At 50.9% G+C, this 17,314-nt stretch overlaps 1 protein-coding gene across 1 annotated transcript in view; it reads left to right on the top strand.

The window, feature by feature from the left end:
• The window catches only part of P2RX3 (purinergic receptor P2X 3), a 34,740-nt gene that overhangs the window by 12,010 nt on the left and 5,416 nt on the right, over positions 1-17,314 (top strand). The window contains exons 6-8 of the mRNA XM_003353865.5: positions 137-214; positions 893-1,034; positions 1,861-1,997. Coding sequence (XP_003353913.1) covers positions 137-214; positions 893-1,034; positions 1,861-1,997 — 357 coding nt within the window. The remainder of the gene's footprint in view (positions 1-136; positions 215-892; positions 1,035-1,860; positions 1,998-17,314) is intronic.

Here is a 17,314-nt window from a genome sequence, read left to right as displayed (position 1 = left end):
TCTGCCCCTCAGACCCACAGAGGCCATGATCACGTGTTTGTTGGGGGACACCCAGAAGGAAGGTGGTCCCTGGGCTGGAAGCTCCTTCTGTTTCCCCTTCTTCCAAGAAGCTAAGGCCCCCTGCTCTCGCCCACAGGCCTGTCATGATGGAAGCCGAGAACTTCACTATTTTCATCAAAAACAGCATCCGTTTCCCCCTCTTCAACTTTGAAAAGTGAGTCTGAGCTCCCACCCTAAAGCCCAGAAACAGTGCAGCCACCCCACTCCGCCAGGCGTGGAGACGCACACGCCTTCACCATGAATCACCCCCTTTCTCCCCCTCCACCAGCTTCCCTGGGCACATATTCCCGACACACCGTCCCCCCGCAATGCAGGCCATCTCCACCGAGTATTAGGGGAACTCAGGGGCCAGTTTCTCTGCAGCTCTCTGCCCTGGGGCTCAGGACCCCACATGTGGGTTTTGCTTCGGCAGGGGGAGGGCCTAGAGTAACCTGGGCCTGGAATTGGGACGCCTCCAAAGGCGGGGCCGAGGGGCCCCTCCCACCTCCGTTCTCCCCCCTCTAGCCCCTGTGCGGCTGTCCTTTTTCTCTTAATTCAGCCCCTCTTCAGTGACTCCCCCATTCAGCGACTCTTGGGTGGGTGCCGGCCACGTGCAAAGCACAACAGAGGAGCCATGAGTAAAGACTCCTGCCCTCTGGGAGCCCGGCACGCAGACCCTAACACGGGAGGGGGTGATGGCAGTTACCGGAAAGATGCAGGGGAGGTTAGGGGGAAGGTGGGTGTCCAGGAGGTCGGGCCCAGAGGGTAGATCGGCCCGAGAGGCTAGAGGAAAATCCAGTCGTGCCAGTTCTCAGATTAACCCTGGGCCTCCCCTGGCTCCTCTCCTCTCCAGGGGAAACCTCCTTCCCAACCTGACGGCCGCAGACATGAAGACGTGCCGCTTCCACCCCGACAAGGCGCCCTTCTGCCCCATCTTGCGGGTGGGGGATGTGGTCAAGTTCGCGGGGCAGGATTTTGCCAAACTGGCCAGCACGGTGAGGACCTAGTCACTCTTTCTTTCCGCTGCTTGGGGGCCCTTTGGCAGGTGGTGAGGATGCTGGGGAGGAGGCCCTGAAGGGCGGTAGCGCCACCTGCTGGGAGAGGCCTGGGCCTGCAACTTGGCCTTGGGCCTGTTCTACGGCACCTGCCCTGAGCCGTCTGGCCTCCCTCTCTCTTCCCTGCAAGCCTCGGTTTCCCATTCCTTTCTTCACGCTTTACCTGCAGGCAGAGGCCGCAGATCTCCAAAAAGGCCCACACCTTGGGAAAGTGGATCTGTGGCCACTTTCCTGGGTTGTAGCAAAGGAACTAAAGATACCAAAAACAGAGTTTAGAGGCTCAAGGGTTTAAGTTACTGTACTTCTTTGCCAAGCAACACATGACAGTTTACTCTTCTTTCTCCCTACATCCATCCTCCACCTAAAGGAAGGAAAGAGGGGGAGTTCCTGTAGTGGGACAGCGGAAATGAATCCGACTAGGAACCATGAGTTTGCAGGTTCAATCCCTGGACCCACTCGGTGGGTTAAATCCAGCATTGCCGTGAGCTGCGGTGTAGGTCACAGAAGCAGCTCGGATCTGACATTGCTGTGGCTGTGGCATAGGCCGGCAGCTACAGCTCTGATTTGACCCCTAGCCTGGGAACGTCCATGTGCTGCAAGTGGGGCCCTAAAAACAAAAACGAAAACAAACAAACAAGAAAGGAAAGAAATCATGTGTATAATTGTCACAATTCCCCCACCCCTGGGGGGCCTCATCCACTCCAGCTGAGGACAGGGAGCTGGCAGGCTGTGGGAGGGCTCAGATCTGCCCCCTTTCTCCATCCAGGGCGGAGTTCTGGGCATTAAGATCGGTTGGGTGTGCGACCTGGACAAGGCCTGGGACCAGTGCATCCCCAAATATTCATTCACCCGACTTGACGGCATTTCTGAAAAGAGCAGCATCTCCCCTGGCTACAACTTCAGGTAACCCCCGTCCCCTGGGACATCGGGAAAGCAGGCAGGGTTGACCTAAAGAACTAGACCTCCAGGAGTTCCCGTCGTGGCGCAGTGGTTAACGAATCCAACTAGGAACCATGAGGTTGCGGGTTTGGTCCCTGCCCTTGCTTAGTGGGTTAAGGATCTGGCATTGCCGTGAGCTGTGGTGTAGGTTGCAGACGCGGCTCGGATCCCGCGTTGCTGTGGCTCTGGCGTAGGCTGGCAGCTACAGCTCTGATTCGACCCCTAGCCTGGGAATGTCCATATGCCGTGGGAGGGGCCCAAGAAATAGCAAAAAGACAAAAAAAAAGAACTAGACCTCCAGCAACAATGCATCCTGGGAAGAGAAGGTCCCTTGTGCCCCCCTCAGGTTTCAGCTAAAATCAGGGAGGACTTTCCAACAGTCAACCCCTCCGAGATGGCAGGCCATCCTGTGAGCCAGTGGCTCCCAGTCACAGGGAGGGACTGTGAGGAAGAGTCATGCTCCCAGGTGGGCCACGTGACCAGGGTCTCCTGAAATGTTGGGTTCTGTGATTCTGACCCGATTCTTAGCTCTGGCTCTGAAGCTGTAATGCGCCAAGCAGCCCCACTCCTTCTCCTGTCCCTGAATTTTTTGAGATTTTCTTGATCTGCAAAGCTCTTAGAGTGGTAGCTGGTATCATTTTACAAGGTGGGCATTTTGCCTTTCTGTCCATAACCAGGAGATTTCATCTGAGTCACAAAGGACAATTACAAAGGTTCATCGGGGTCTTTCTAAACAAGAACTCATGCCAATCTTTAAATATTATCTAATTTACATTCCCAATGGTCTTGAGACATGAGGGCTCCCCCCCCCCACTTTGAAGAAAAAGAAGTACTTGGAGATAAACTCTTGGGAACCAGCTGAAAGCCCTTGAAAAGCCCTTGACCTTCTCCCATCCTCATTTCCCCAGCTCTAAATGGCAGTGGTATCATTATTATCTCGAGGAGTGTATCAGCCAGTGTGTGAAAAGCTTCAGCTCTCTGAAGTTGTTGCTTTTTTTTTTTTCTTTCTTAATTTTTTAAGATCTTGAAGTTTCTGGCAGGACCCTGATTAAGTACACAATGCTGCGTATACACTAAACAGACTAAATGAAATGAATAGGCAGGAATCAGGGAAAAAATATATTTGAGAATACATTTCAGCTATATATGCAAATTCCTTTTGTCATGGGGTAGCTTTCAATATAATGGCACTCATAGCCAAAGAAGTCATCTCACCTTTTCTCACCATCTTTATTCATAGTTTAAAAAAAAATAAGTATCCACCCATTCAGCTTTGTATTTAATAGTTTAAAATAGATGTGTATTCTCTGGAAAGAAGAATTTTTTAAAATTGAAAGTGCCTTCATAGTCAACTCTAAACTTAAAAAAAAAAAAAAAAACCCATAGGAAACAACACATATTTTAAAGTAGGTTAAAAATACTGTTTGGCTCCCTGGCAGAAATTGGCATATTTATTCAGTCAGTGCATCACACTGAAATCAATACAAAGGGTATTTGTACGATGGCTTAAAATAGTAACGTATTAATAAAATTCGTGTGATCTAAAATGCAAGCTTTCCTCTGCATAACTTCCCTCTGGCCATGGGGAATTCTTCAATCCTCCAAATCGCTCATTTGAAAGGAGAGCTTATGAAGAATAGAGCTAATATGAAGACCCCAACTCTTGGTCTCATACAGCTTTAGAACAAAGTCTTTCATTTAAAGAAGACTTGATTTGGAGTCCTTTCTCGCAAATTTGTAGTGCCTTGGCCTGTGCACGTGCGCACGCACACACACACACACACACACACACACACACACACACACACACACACACACTGCCCCTACGACCCCAGACACAGCAGGACACAAGACAGACCAGATCCTAAATAAGCTGGGGTTACATGTGGGGAGACAAGTTAGGGGGTGTCTAAGGACCCCGCAATGTAATCCCCAGGGGCCCAAGGAAAACCCCCTGAGAGGTGTGGGTCCCAGGTGACCCGCCCCTCACCCCAGACCTCTGGGCTGGAGTATGAAGAGGCAAAGCTGCTCGATTCTACCCTTGTGATTTGAGTTTCCAGAGGGTCTGAGAAGTAGCCTGGGCGAGGGGGACTCTCTGAGGCCGTGGCGGGCAGAGGGCTCTGCCCAAGCTCCCTCCAGTCCCTCTCCTGGGTGCCCACCCACTGCCCTCACGCTGCCTTCAAGTGGCTGGAACCACTCAGACACCCACGGCCAAGCTAAGGGCCCCCACAAGGAGGCTCCAGCCACCTTTCTAGATCCTCGGATAAGAGATAAAGGGTCATAGCCAGGTTCAGCCCCTCCACGGCACAGTTCCTAAAATGCTCTAAGATGTGTCTGCTGTAGGAGTTCCCATCGTGGCTCAGTGCTTAGCGAGCCCGACTAGTATCCATGAGGACAAGGGTTTGATCCCTGGCCTCGCTCAGTGGGTTAAGGATCCGGCATTGCTGTGAGCTGTGGTGTAGGTCACAAACATGGCTCAGATCCTCCATTGATGTGGCTGTGGCTGTGGTCAGCAGCTACAGCTCCAATTTGACCCCTAGCCTGGGAACCTCTACATGCTGTGGGTGCAGCCCTGAAAAAAAAAAAAAAAAAAAGGATGTGTCTGCTCTGTAGACACCCTCAAAGCTCTCTGCTAGAGGATCCTGGCTGCCCCATGTGCAGAGCCTCCTGTGTGCTTTGGCTTACAGTTCCTCCCCAACACCCCCCCCCCGGGGAAGGGCTTCGGTGCCCCCATTTCACAGATGAGAAAAAGGAGGCTTTTGACTTAAATAATTCTCTCAAAGTCACAGAGCCAGGAAGCATGGGCACCTGCTGCAAACCTGTTTTCTTGGCTGCTTTCCATCCCAACTAGGAAGGCTCGGGACATTCACCTTTGTTCATCCTCAGAAAAACACCATCAGTGTGGTGGACACTTTCATCCGCCACTTAAAGTTGAGGAATCTGAGGGCCAAGGAGGTGAAAAGATTAGCAGCTGCTCAGGCACCATCCCTACCCTGGCCTTTTGTCTCCCAAGCAAATTAATCTCTTTCTCCCGCTCCAACAGAGGCCAGACCTTTTTTTTTTTTTTTTCTTCCTTGCCAACATCCTGCTGTTGCTCTTTGCTCTGGGGGACATGGACTCATTCAGCCAAGAGTCAGCCTTGTTTTAATCTGCAAACTCCAGACATCCAGAGGCAGCTAGAGATTCACGCTTCCATCACTAGTTACTTCTGCAGCTCCTTTTCCAAATCCCCCCCCCCGACCCCGCCCCAAGCCTTTGAGGACCTTGGCCTGCAGCATCAGAGACCTGGAGAGTTTTTAGCTGTTGAAGACCCTTCAAAAACACCTAGACTAAGGTGGTCATTTAACAGATGAGGAAGCAGTTAAAAACCCGACTAGTATCCATGAGGACACGGGTTTGATCCCTGGCCTCGCTCAGCAGGTCAAGGATCTGGTGTTGTGCCGTGAACTGTGGTTTAGGTTGTACACGAATCTTGGATCTCGTGTTGCTATGGCTATGGTGTAGGCCGGCGGCTACAGCTCTAGCCTGAGACCCTCCATATGCTGTGGGTGCAGCCCTAAAAAAGCAAAGAACAAACAAACGAAAAAACAGATGAGGAAGCAGACCCTCCAAAGGAAGACATGATGAGTCTGGGGTCATGGATGCATCTTAGAGTAGCCTAAGAGGTCATTTTCTCCCAGTTCCTGCATCAGTCTCTCTGTGGTGCAGCCCCCTCCCCGCCCCCTGCCAAGATGGCCTGTCCATCACTGACAGCTCTGAGTATTGGAAAGGTGACCTCATTTTCAGCTAAAATCTGTCCCCCTTCCACTCCCACCCAAAGCACCTGGTAGCTGTCCATCTAAGTTCCTCCTAATCTGACTGATCTCCTGAAGGTTTCCATCAGTCCCTACATGAAATTTGGTGCAAGATTTTATTTTTAACTCCTAGGTCTATTCTTCATGGCTCAGGATGCCAGGGGCCACTTTAATTTGGTGTTTTTATGACACCCCTTTCCAAGTACTTTGAGAACGCACAGTTGGTGGGTTCATCCAGCAAGGGTCACCAGTTCCATGGTGCGCAGGGTGACAGGCAAGGGCACCCTGAGTTCAGCAGAGTAGGATTTTAACCAGGGCACCGCGTTCCCCCAAAGTGCTGGGAGCAGGTGGCGTTGTTGTGTGAGTGCTGCATGTGAGTTTACCCTTGAGCAGGCATGTGTGCGCACGTGCGTGTTTGTGAGGGAGGTGGGCAGGTTGGGTGTGAGTGGATGTGTGTGTCAGCTGTGTGAGTAGGTGAGTGTGTGCCAGTGTGTCAGTGAATCTACGGGAGCGTGTGTCGGTGGCTAGGCAGAGATGATACAAACTTCAAATACGGTATCAGTCAGGGTCCCAGCAGGAAACAGATGGCTCATGCAAACTGGGTAATTTGAGGAGAATTTGAATAAAGGGACTGTTTCAAGGGAGTAGAGAGAAACCACAAATGATGGTGTAGTGTCTGGAGGCAGTAACAGGACATTGGTGACCATGCAGCTCTGAAGGGACGAGGGCGGAAGCAGCTCCTGGCACCTGGACACAGAGAGCTGGGAGGAGGGACCCCCTGACAGGAGCTGTGACCCAGCTGAGGTCACAGCCAGAAGCAAAGCCGAGGCAGCAGGGCTCAGGGTGGGCCAGGGAGGAGCGTGATGAGAGACAACCAGTTCTCGAGGCCTGACAACTTCCTTTTGTAAAACCACAGCCCTGCTTCACCTGTGGAGGCCTCTGCCCCTTTCATGCCCCTGGCAAAAGCTTTGATTGCTCAAGAAAAATACACGGATGGATTCATACCTGTGGGCAATTTTGTGCGCAGTTTCTTTTTACAAAGATACTTTATGGCGTTCCCATTGTGGCGTGGTGGAAGCAAATCCAACTAGTATCCATGAGGATGGCGGATGGATCCCTGCCCTCACTCAGTGGGTTAAAGATCTGGTGTTGCTGTGAGCTGTGGCGTAGGTCGGCAGCTGCAGCTCTGATTCGACCTCTCACCTGGGAACCTCTATATGCTGTGGGTGCGGCCCTAAAACAAGCAAAAAAGGGGGGGGGTAATTCTTTTTTCTATAAATAAGGTGAAATCCAGCCTCTGAGTAATGAATCCAAGCCAGCCAGCCAGCCAGATACATACAGATGAAGGACATGGAAACTCCCTTTCTTCCCCCAGTTCCGCTCCTTTGGCAGAAAGTGTTTGTTTGTCCTTTTTCTCTGCATTTATATTCATGCAGCATAGTATTAGGATTTTCGAAGACCTTTCAAAGCTTACCCCAGGGTTCCCTGCTGGCCTAAGAGGAAGCATTCAGTATTGTCACTGCTGTGGTGTGGGTTTGATCGATCACTGGCCTGGGCACTTCCGCATGCTGCAGACGTGGCCAAAAAAAAAAAAAAAAAAAAAAAGTTTATCCCTGCACCCAGATTGAGAGCCTCTAGAGTTGAGTTTGCAAAGCTCTTTCACACCTGCTTTGGACGAGATTTACAGCTCACTGCCCACCCCGCACCCCAAGGTAGACTCAGAAAGACACTGAGATTTGCCCAAGATTATACAGCCTAATGAAGAGGAGCACCAGTCCTCAAACCCAGGAACCAAATCTATCACTGTTGTTATAGAAGGAAGAAAGCCAAGCACACCTTCTACCATCGCACTGCTTGCGGGGGGAAAAAAAAAAAGGCAGCCGTCAAGAATATACCTCCGGTCCCGCTTGCCGGACCCAAGCAGAACGGTGCATTTAGCAATGTCTGATTTCTTGTTTCTCCCGAGAGTTCCTAAGACAGCTTTGCTACTAAAAGGCAATGCAGTTTTGGATTTCCTCTCTTGGTGTCTGGGACAAAAAACACCCGCTCAGCTGCTAGATGTTCCTCGTGCCGGAGGTGTTTCTAGTGATCGTTTAGCGTTGGAAACGTACCCACGGCAGCTTTCGTGAAGCTCTGAAATTTGGCGCATGCTCTGCTTCCAAGCTGCTACGTGCAGATCAGCAAGATCTTAGGCCAATTGACAGAGACGGAATCAAAGTGCGCCCTTGGCTCTAATCGTTCTTTCTGCAATCTGGATTTTTCTCCTTCCAAAAGCCATAGAATATGTGTTAAAAAGCAGCCTTTTCCATCATTGCCACAGGAACACGTGCAGGGCCCTCTTGGATGGGGCGAACTTGCTTGAAATCTCCCCGATCTGTTTTCCTCTTCACTTTCTTTAGCTCACGGTGGGAGGCGAGGCAATTGGAGTGATCCTGAATTTATTCAGCCCTTTGTCATGTTCATGTCCAGCCTGTCTTCCCAACAACCAACACTACAGGTAGAAAATATTGGCTAACTCTCATCGAGCACTAACCAGTGAGCCCGGGACTTAGCAAGTGCTCTTATGTGGATTATCCCGTGGTCTCTGAAGAGGGAACATTTTACAGCTGGAAATCTGAGGCTCAGAGGTTGCCTTTCTCTGCCCAGAGCCAAACAGCAAATAGTGCTAGAGCTGGAATCCAAACCCTGGCAGGCTGGCTCCAGAGCCTGGGCTCACAGCCATGAGTATCCTGATAAGACCACTGGGATTACCCCCATTTTACAGATGAGGAAACTGAGGCCAAAAAAAGATTGCTGCAAGAGCAGACAGCCAGTAACCTGGCTCTCAGCGACATCTTCTAACTCTGTGTCCATGTGATTTTTCCCCTGCCTCCTTAAAGATTAATCAACAGTAATATGCTAAATTTGTAAAAGAACCCGTATTTTAAATATCTGCCTTTGGAATTGATTAGGTTCCTGGAACACAAGTAAATCAATATGGCTTTGGGGCCTTTCTCTAAGGGGAAGTGTCCCAGCCCGCTGGAAGGATGTTCCCTCACCTCCTTGCAGCGAGTCTGCCAGGAGATATTTCCCCATCGGTATCAGATCAACTGTAACAGTATATTTCAGCTGGCAAAAGTACTTCCCGCCAGGCAAAAAGCTTTGCTGAGAACACCACCTCCTTCACTTAGACACCCAAATTCCAGGCCCAAGTTTTCCCTCACAGGTCCAATCCAGATCCCGTAAGTTTGTTGCTGTTTTTCCTGCTGTTGTAACAGTTACGTGTCCCTGCTTTAGGAAGGAATTTCCACCCCTCCCTGGGAGATGGATGGTTTCTAAACAGATGTCTGAGCGCCTCCAAGGGATTTGTACATGGTGATAAAAAACCCTTCTCCATTCAGCCAACAATTGTTGGCTGCCAACGGCTGCACATGTCAGCTCAGCGTGAAGAAGCACTGCTAAGGTGCGAGCCATCCAAAGCTGAGTTGGGCGGCTCCCACAGGTAGGGACTCTCTCTCCCTGGCGGTATTCAGGCAGCGGCAGGAAACCTCTCCTGGCTAAGGTGGGGAGGCCTTTGCGCATCTCTTTTAACTTCCAGTTACATCTCATGCTGGGCTTTGTGTGGCTGACACACAGGTGAACAATACCAAGTTCCTATGACCAAAGAATTTTTTTTTTTTTTAGGAATTTTTAATCTAGTAGAAATGATCAACGTGAACCCAAATAACAAACATGTTTCTACAGGTGTCCCCGCCATGGTGCAGTGGGTTAAGAATCCAACTGCAGCAGCTTGGGTCACTGCAGAGATGCGGGTTCAATCCCTGGGCTGGCGCAGTAGGTTAAAGGATCCGGCACTGCTGAGAGCTGTGGCGTGGGCTGCTGATGTGGCATGCATTCAATCCCTGGCCTGGGAACTTCCATATGCTGCAGGTGTAGCCCTAAAAACGAAAACAGAAAACATGTTTTAGAAAAATTTTATGGCTGTCTGTGGAAGTTCTCAGGCTAGAGATTGAATTCAGGCCGCACGTGCAACCTCCAACGCAGCTTGCAGCAACGTCAGATCCTCGAGGTCACGGATCAAACCCTCATCCTCATGGACACTGGTCAGATTCTTAACAAGGAGAACCCCCTAAGAAATGTTTACGTGAGCAACTTTTGATGCTGGGGCAAGCCAAGGATAATTAAGAGGAGGCAGAGGTGAAGCAGAAGGAGGACCCAGGCTGTGGGTCAGGAGACGTACAGGCTATGGTTCAGGCCTTGCCAGAGGTGCTCACTGTGACTTTTTGACAGCTCTCATTCCCTCCGTGGGTCTCAGTTTCCTCCTCTGTAAAATGGGCTGGTTAAAGGGGATCATCTCCAAGGCTCCTTCAAGCTCTAAAAGTCTGAATCAGCGCATGTGGGCGTCTGAGGAAAGGCTTTGGAAGCTTGGGCTGCTGAAGCACGCACTCTTATTTATAGACCTGTGATAGATAATCACAGTGGAATGGAGCTTCCACTTGGCCCTGCCTGCAGAAGCGCCTCTGACAAGTGATTTATTGTGGTAATTGACTTTGTACTTACTCATTCTTTATCTATCGCTGCATGTACGCACATGGGCACACACGCACCCACCATACTGTCAGGCTCCAGAAGTGTTTGATTCAGGCCTGTGTTTGGGGGCGTCCTGTCTGGTCACAGAGCAAGGGGTCCAGTGAGGGGCCTGGGGAGAAAGCCCGCTCAGCTTTGTGAAGAAACACACCCAGGACCTTGCAGCATGGGAGCTGTTCCCATCCCTAGACCCCCAGCCAGTGGAAGAAGTGGGAGCCTGACTGAGAGCAAGGGTCCTTGACAGGAAGGAGCAGCAGCCACGGCCACAGGCAGAACCACAGCAAAGCAGGGAAGCAGTGGGCGGAATAAATATCCCTTCAGTCTCCTTCCCATCCTCTGGTTCCCGGCCAGTGCCTCCCATTAACCAAACGCCCCGGAAACTGGAGGGGAAAAGTTCTCATTGTGGCTCAGCAGGTTAAGAACCTGACTAGTATCCATGAGGATGCGGGTTTGATCCCTGGCCTCGCTCAGTGGGTTAAGGATCTAGGGTTGCTGCAAGCTTCAGAGTAGGCCACAGATGTGGCTCGGATCTGGCGTTGCTATGGTTATGGTGTAGGCTGGCAGCTGCAGCTCTGATTCGCCTTAGCCTGGGACCTTCCATGTGCCGTAGGTTCGTCCATAAACAAACAAACAAACAAACCAGACAGAGGGGAACTGGGCTGGAATGTGGTCTGTGGAGGTCGGTCCGCAGGAGGCCACGACCAGAGACAGACTGGTGTTGGGTCAGTGGACGGCAGTCAGCACCTTGGGTGATCGTCCTGCTTCCTTCAAATCCGGGCTGTCGGGGTAGGGGGGGCTCCCAACCCCACTGGCTCCAGCCCTGCCGGTGCCCCTCCCTGTCTTCCCAACCCCCAGCTCAGCACAGACAGGTGTCGGCTCTGTCCTCTCCTCTGATCGTTCTGGCATGTCATGGTCAGAGGCACGCTGTGCTTGCCTCCACAGCTGAGGTGTTTTCACAGGCACCAGCTGAACAAGCTCCCTGCCCACCCAGGCTGCAGTGAACTCTCCTTTCTGGCTCTTCTGGCAGGGAAGCAGCAGGGGGTGGGCAGGAAGCTCTGGATTCCAGAGGCCTGAGTCAAGATCCCAGCTGTGCCCCTTGCAGGCCCTGTGGCCAGAGGAGAGTTTCAGTGCTTCCCTAGAGCCTGCGAATCTGGACAGTGTGGTCAGGTGGTCGGTAGAAAATGCTCACTGAAAGCTCTGTGCTAGGGCAATGGAGCCTTCATCTCCAGCAGCTCACCAAATCCTCTCCGACAAGCCTGCCGCTATTGCTGTGTCTCTATGTCACATCTGCGGAAACTGAGGCTGCGGGCGAGGCACCGTAACCCAAGTTATGCAGCTAATTCTAGTGGCACAGCTGGGGAGTTTCCATTGTGGTGCCTTGGAGACTAATCCAGCTGGTATCCATGAGGACTTGGGTTCGATCCTGGGCCTCACTCAGTGGGTTAGGGATCTGGCATTGTCATGAGCTGTGGTGTAGGTTGCAGATGCAGCTCGGATCTGGCATCGTTGTGGCGGTGGCTCCAATTCGACCCCTAGCCTGTGAACTTCCATATGCCGCATGTGTGGCCCTAAAAAGAAAAAAAAAAAAGTGGCAAAGCTGGGATACCAGCCTGGGACTGTCTCCTTTCAGAGCCTCTAAGCCACCAGCTATCCTGTGCAGCCGTGGTTGTGCGGCCTCAGTGAAATAATGGAAGTGGAAGACTCCAGCCTAGCTCTCAGCAAGAGTACACGCTCCACTTTACGTTTTACCGCTTCTTGTCCCCTCCGTAGGAGCTGGTTCCCGCCAATAGCACCTACCTTCCCACCCAGCCAGCTGTCAGATCTAAATGTTTCTGTTGGGGAGAGAAACAGCCTGTTGTTATCACATCATATCAGCTCCACCTAAAGAATTGGGAGAAATGCAGAAATGCCAGTCAGGAGGAGGAAACCCAGAGGCCACTCTTGCTAAGCTTTATCTAGGAGATGTCAAGAATGTCAGGAAATCCATTTATCCCTCCAGCAAGTGTTTACCCCTCTCCTTGCTGCATTGGGTAGGCCTGGGGCAAAGAGGGACAGCGAGACCTGACTCATAGTCCACAGTCCCAGTTATTAACTAGAGTCTGTCGTGGCGAGTACTGGAGGAAAGGCCTGGATCCCAGCAGAGACAGGACAGGTAGCCCAGGGGGCTTGTACAGTCTCAGCGCTACACTGGTAAACCAGCTCACTGGGGAAAAAGAAACAGAGCACCGAGGAGTTCCCGTTGGGGCTCAGCGGTAATGAACCCAACTAGTATCCATGAGGATGTGGGTTCGATCCCTGGATTCGCTCAGAGGGTTAAACAATCTGATGTTGCTGTGAGCTGTAGTGTAGGTCACAGATGAGGCTCAGATCTGGCTTGGCTGTGGCTGTGGTGTAGGCTGGTGACTACAGCTCCAATTCAACCCCTGGCCCTGAATCCTCCATATGCTGCACGTTTGGTCCTAAAAAGCAAAAACAAACAAACAAAATAAAACACTGAGCATCTTCAAAAAAAACAACAACAGAGCGCTGATCTGTAGCACTTGCCAATTTCCGTGGTGTAAATACTCCACCATGGTCAGTTTCAAGCTAAAGCGTGAAGTCCCTGAATGTGGAAATGGGAAAAGAGACACACACTGACTCTGGCAGCCAGGGTGAGCTGGACCCAGCCCTGCCTCTTCCATCTGACTCTGTCAGAGCTTCTTCAAAAACACTATATCCTTTTGCATGAAAGACTTGCAGACCCCTCAGGCAGGAAATCTGCCCCAGCTCTGACCTTCTTCTTACCTTTCATCTGTCCATCCTCGAAGTCTCAGCCTTTGTGCCACTTTCACAAAGAGCCTTCCTTGACCCACTGCCCCAGTCCAGTGTCTTCACTAGCTGTGCTGAGAGTGGCACTCCTTTCCTTCCTAGCCCAACATCTGAGTTTACCTATTTATGGGATTGCATGATTCATTCGTATCTCTTGTCCTTGCATGAGAGCAGAGCTTGCCGATGGCTCAGCAGTGCCTAGCACTGCCTCTGGCACAGGGCAGGGGTTCTCAAGAGATCCGTTGAATGTGGAAAAAATAAGTCACTGAGCTGGGCCCTAATGGATGAATAGGAGTTTTCATGGTGGAAAAGGGAGGGTGGGGGAACAGCATGGGCAAAGGCACAGAACTCTCTGTCTATGGCATGTGTTTGGGGAATACAGGAAGCGGGTAGCGTGATGTGCATTCGGTGAGGGGGTCTGCAGGTGAGGCTGGGAAGGTGGACCCAGCCAGGTTGGCGGGGCCCGAGACCCCAGGCCAAGGTGTTGAATGTCAGTATCAGCACCACTTCCCAGCCGTGAAGACCACAGCAGAGAGCTAGGAATCAGAGGACTGGGGAGAAATCAGGGCCCAGGTATGCAGTAGCTCATCCCCTCCCCTTCCCCTTCTCCTTCCCCGAAGAGGAGGCTGGGGGTCCTTCTTTGGACACTTTGTGGCTCTTCTCAGCTTTCTGTTCTACTCCCACTGGATAACTCTGTGTGTCAAGACCCACCTTGCAAATGCAAAAGGGGTTCCCAGCTGGAGAACTGAAAGAAATTAGCTAGGATCTAACAGAAACCAGGCAACAACAAGAGCAGTCTAGAATACTGGCCAAGAGTGTGGGCTCTGGAACTGGACTGTCTGGCTTTGAATCCCATTTTGACTGACTATTGGCTGTGTGACTTTAGACAGGTGGCTCAACCCCTCTGATCCTGATTCCTTATCTGTAAAATGGGAGTCACAGCAGTACTGAATTTCATGGGGCAGTCGTATGTGTTAAATGAGTTAATAGGTGAAGAGAGCTTAGTACAGTGCCAGGTACACAGTAAGCATTCGGTGTATGTTGGCTGTTACTGTTGCTAATGTTATTATCTCCAGGAGGCAGGAGAGTGTAGTGGTGAAGACAAACCTAGGTATTATTTTACTTTACCTTGATTTCAGGATAAGAAAGAAAAGGAACATGCTTTAAGCACTTACTCTATCTAGACACCATCTCATTTCATCCTTCCTGTAGCTCTTTTTACTCTCACCTCTCAGTTGAGATAAAAAGCTCAGAAAGGTTAAGTGACTTGCCCAGGGTCAAAAATCGAGTTAGGGAGTTCCCGATGTGGCTCAGTGGAAACGAACCTGACTAATATCCATGAGAACGCAGGTTCGATCCCTGGCCTTGCTCAGTGGGTTAAGGATCTGACGTTGTCATGATCTGGGTGTAGGTCGCAGACGTGGCTCAGATCCTGTGTTGCTGTGGCTGTGATGCAGGCTGGTGGCTACAGCTATGATTTGACCTCTAGCCTGGGAATGTCCATGTGCCAAGGTGCCGCCCTAAAAAGACAAAAAAAAAAAAAATCAAATTAGGAGTTCTCATCATGGCTCAGTGGTAACAAATCCAACTAGTATCCATGAGAATGCGGGTTCGATCCCTGGCCTCGCTCAGTGGGTTAAGGATCTGGCATTGCTGTGAGCTGTGGTGTAGGTCACAAATGCGGCTTGGATCCTGTCATTGCTGTGGCTGTGGAGTAGGCAGCAGTTGCAGCACCATTTCAACCCCTAGCCTGGGAAATTCCATATGCCGCATGTGTGACACACACACACACACACACACACACACAAGCGAGTTAAAAGAAGCTGTAGAACCACATCCAGGTTATTAGCAGGTTATTAGCAGGTTATTCCTGAGAATGTGGCATCACTAGAATTTGCCCTCTCTCTGTTGAGTCTTGAATTACTTCCCAAATTAAAAAAAAATTATTATAGTTGATTTACCATGTTCTTTCAATTTCTGCTGTACAGCAAAGTGACCCAGTTTTATATATATATATATACACACACACACACACATATATATTCTTTATCTCATTTTATCCTCCATCGTGTTCCATCCATGAATGGTGAATGGATATAGTTCCCTGTGCTATACAGCAGACCTCATTGCTTATCCACTCCAAACGTCATAGTTTGGAATTACTTCCCAGGTTGTTTTTTTGGGGTTTTTTTTTTTTTTTTTTTTTTTTTGCCTTTTGTCTTTTTAGGGCCCGACCTGCGGCATATGGAGGTTCCCAGGCTAGGGGTCAAATCGGAGCGGTAGCTGCCAGCCTACCCAACAGTCATAGCAACTCAGGATGCGAGCCAAGTCTGCAACATACAAAGATCAAAGCCACAACCTCATGGTTACCAGTCGGGTTTGTTAACCACTGAGCCACAACGGGAACTCCCTACTTCCCAGTTTGAATGCGTTCTTTGTTCTTTCACAAATGTTCCTTCTCCTGAGCCTCGGTCTTCTCGACTATAACGTTATAGGAGTTTGTAACAGTCAGCTAAATCTTGTAAACTGCTGTAACAAACAACCCCCCCTCATCTCAATGGCTTAGCACAGAGGTTTGTGTCTTGCTCTTGGCACAGTTCCCTGTGGGTTAGGATGGGTGGGGAGCTCCATGCAGTCATTCAGGGATCTAGGCTCCTGCCACCTACTGATCAGTCTCCTCTAGAGCCTGAGTTCTCCCCTGGCCCCCAAGCACCAGACAAGGGAGGCTGAGGAAGCTCTACCACATCTCTGCCCTTCCATCACAGTCCATTGACAAGAACCAGTCATGGGGCCCCAGCAGGATGCAAGGAGGCTGGGAAATGTGGTTCAGCCCTATGCCAAGAGAGAAGATCAGCCAGACTCCAGTGAGCATGGAACCAGTCTCTGCCACAGGGTTGGGCTGGATTCCCTGACCCGCACTGGCCACACCCAGGGCAGAAGTCAGGATGCATAGATCCTCCCCTCGCCTCCCATCTGCAGCCTGGGCCTCCCTCCCTGAATGCTGTTCCTCCTCCCGCCTGCCCGGGAAGAGAACCAGTCAGTCCCTGCCAAGCCTCCTCCGAGGGTGGGTGGTGGTGAGATAATGATCTTATCATGCTTATTGCCTCTTGGAAGGCAGGTGCTGGAGGAAAACCAAGTCCGCTTTGGTTTTCCTCCCTGTTCCCTTCACATTCCTTCCCAAGATAAATTTAGCCAGCCTTGCTTTGAACGGCAGTGCCCAGGATGCTGACTTTCTGTTCCCCGAGTCCATGTCAGAGCAGGATTCACGGCGGCAGCCTCAGGACGGTGGTGTAGACCTCAGGACATGGTCCCAGGCTCTACCCTGCCCTGAACGTCTGTGGCCCACCTCCCACCCTTGCCCGGCCTCCGTCTCTCAGCTGCTATATCACTCAGACAAGGGGCCTGGATTCTCCAGTGATAGGAGACAGAACACGGAATACAGAAATGCTTTGAGATCCAGCACAGAGCTGCCTGTGTTCTTCATGGCCACTTAGAGCACAGAGGCAGGACGGTTCTGGGGTAAGAGCACAGACCTTGGAGTTGTAAGTGAGGATCAGAATTCTGGCTCAGGCAAAGTACCTTCTCACTTGCCTCTCCACCTGAAAAATGGGACAGTGGGGCCCTGGTAAGGTTACTTGAGGGGCTTATCTTGAGATGTGCGTATTTCTCTGGTGCTCTGTAAACGTGGGTGCAGAGGTGTTGAAGGTTCATACTTAGCCTCGGGCCAACCTGAAAGCCACAGTGAAGACTTCCGGGGGCCTTCAGCCCCTCCCAGGTACTTCTTTCGAAGACTGGCTTAAAATCTCCCCAGAGGCCTCCTTGCAGAATTAGGTTCCGTGGCCTCCGCATCTTTATTGACAAGATTTCTTCCTTGGTGTCTGTCTGACTCTGCTGCTGGTGCAACTTGAGTTGGCTGCATTTTGCTTTGCTCTGAGAAGCTCTCTGCTGCCGCCACCCAGACCATACTTAGCTTATTTCTAAGGAGGGTGTAGCAGGTGCCTCTCTCCGTGTCCTCCAAGCCTTTGTTCTTAGGGTTCAGTAGTTGTCCTTTCAGCCTCCTCAAGGGGGCGCTCTCAGGGGGCGCTCTCATTTTTACTCTGGGTCTCACTTTCC

The sequence above is a fragment of the Sus scrofa genome, chromosome 2, assembly GCF_000003025.6.
Source record: "Sus scrofa isolate TJ Tabasco breed Duroc chromosome 2, Sscrofa11.1, whole genome shotgun sequence".
Lineage (NCBI taxonomy): Eukaryota > Metazoa > Chordata > Mammalia > Artiodactyla > Suidae > Sus > Sus scrofa.
This window is presented reverse-complemented; position numbering and strand designations above follow the sequence as displayed.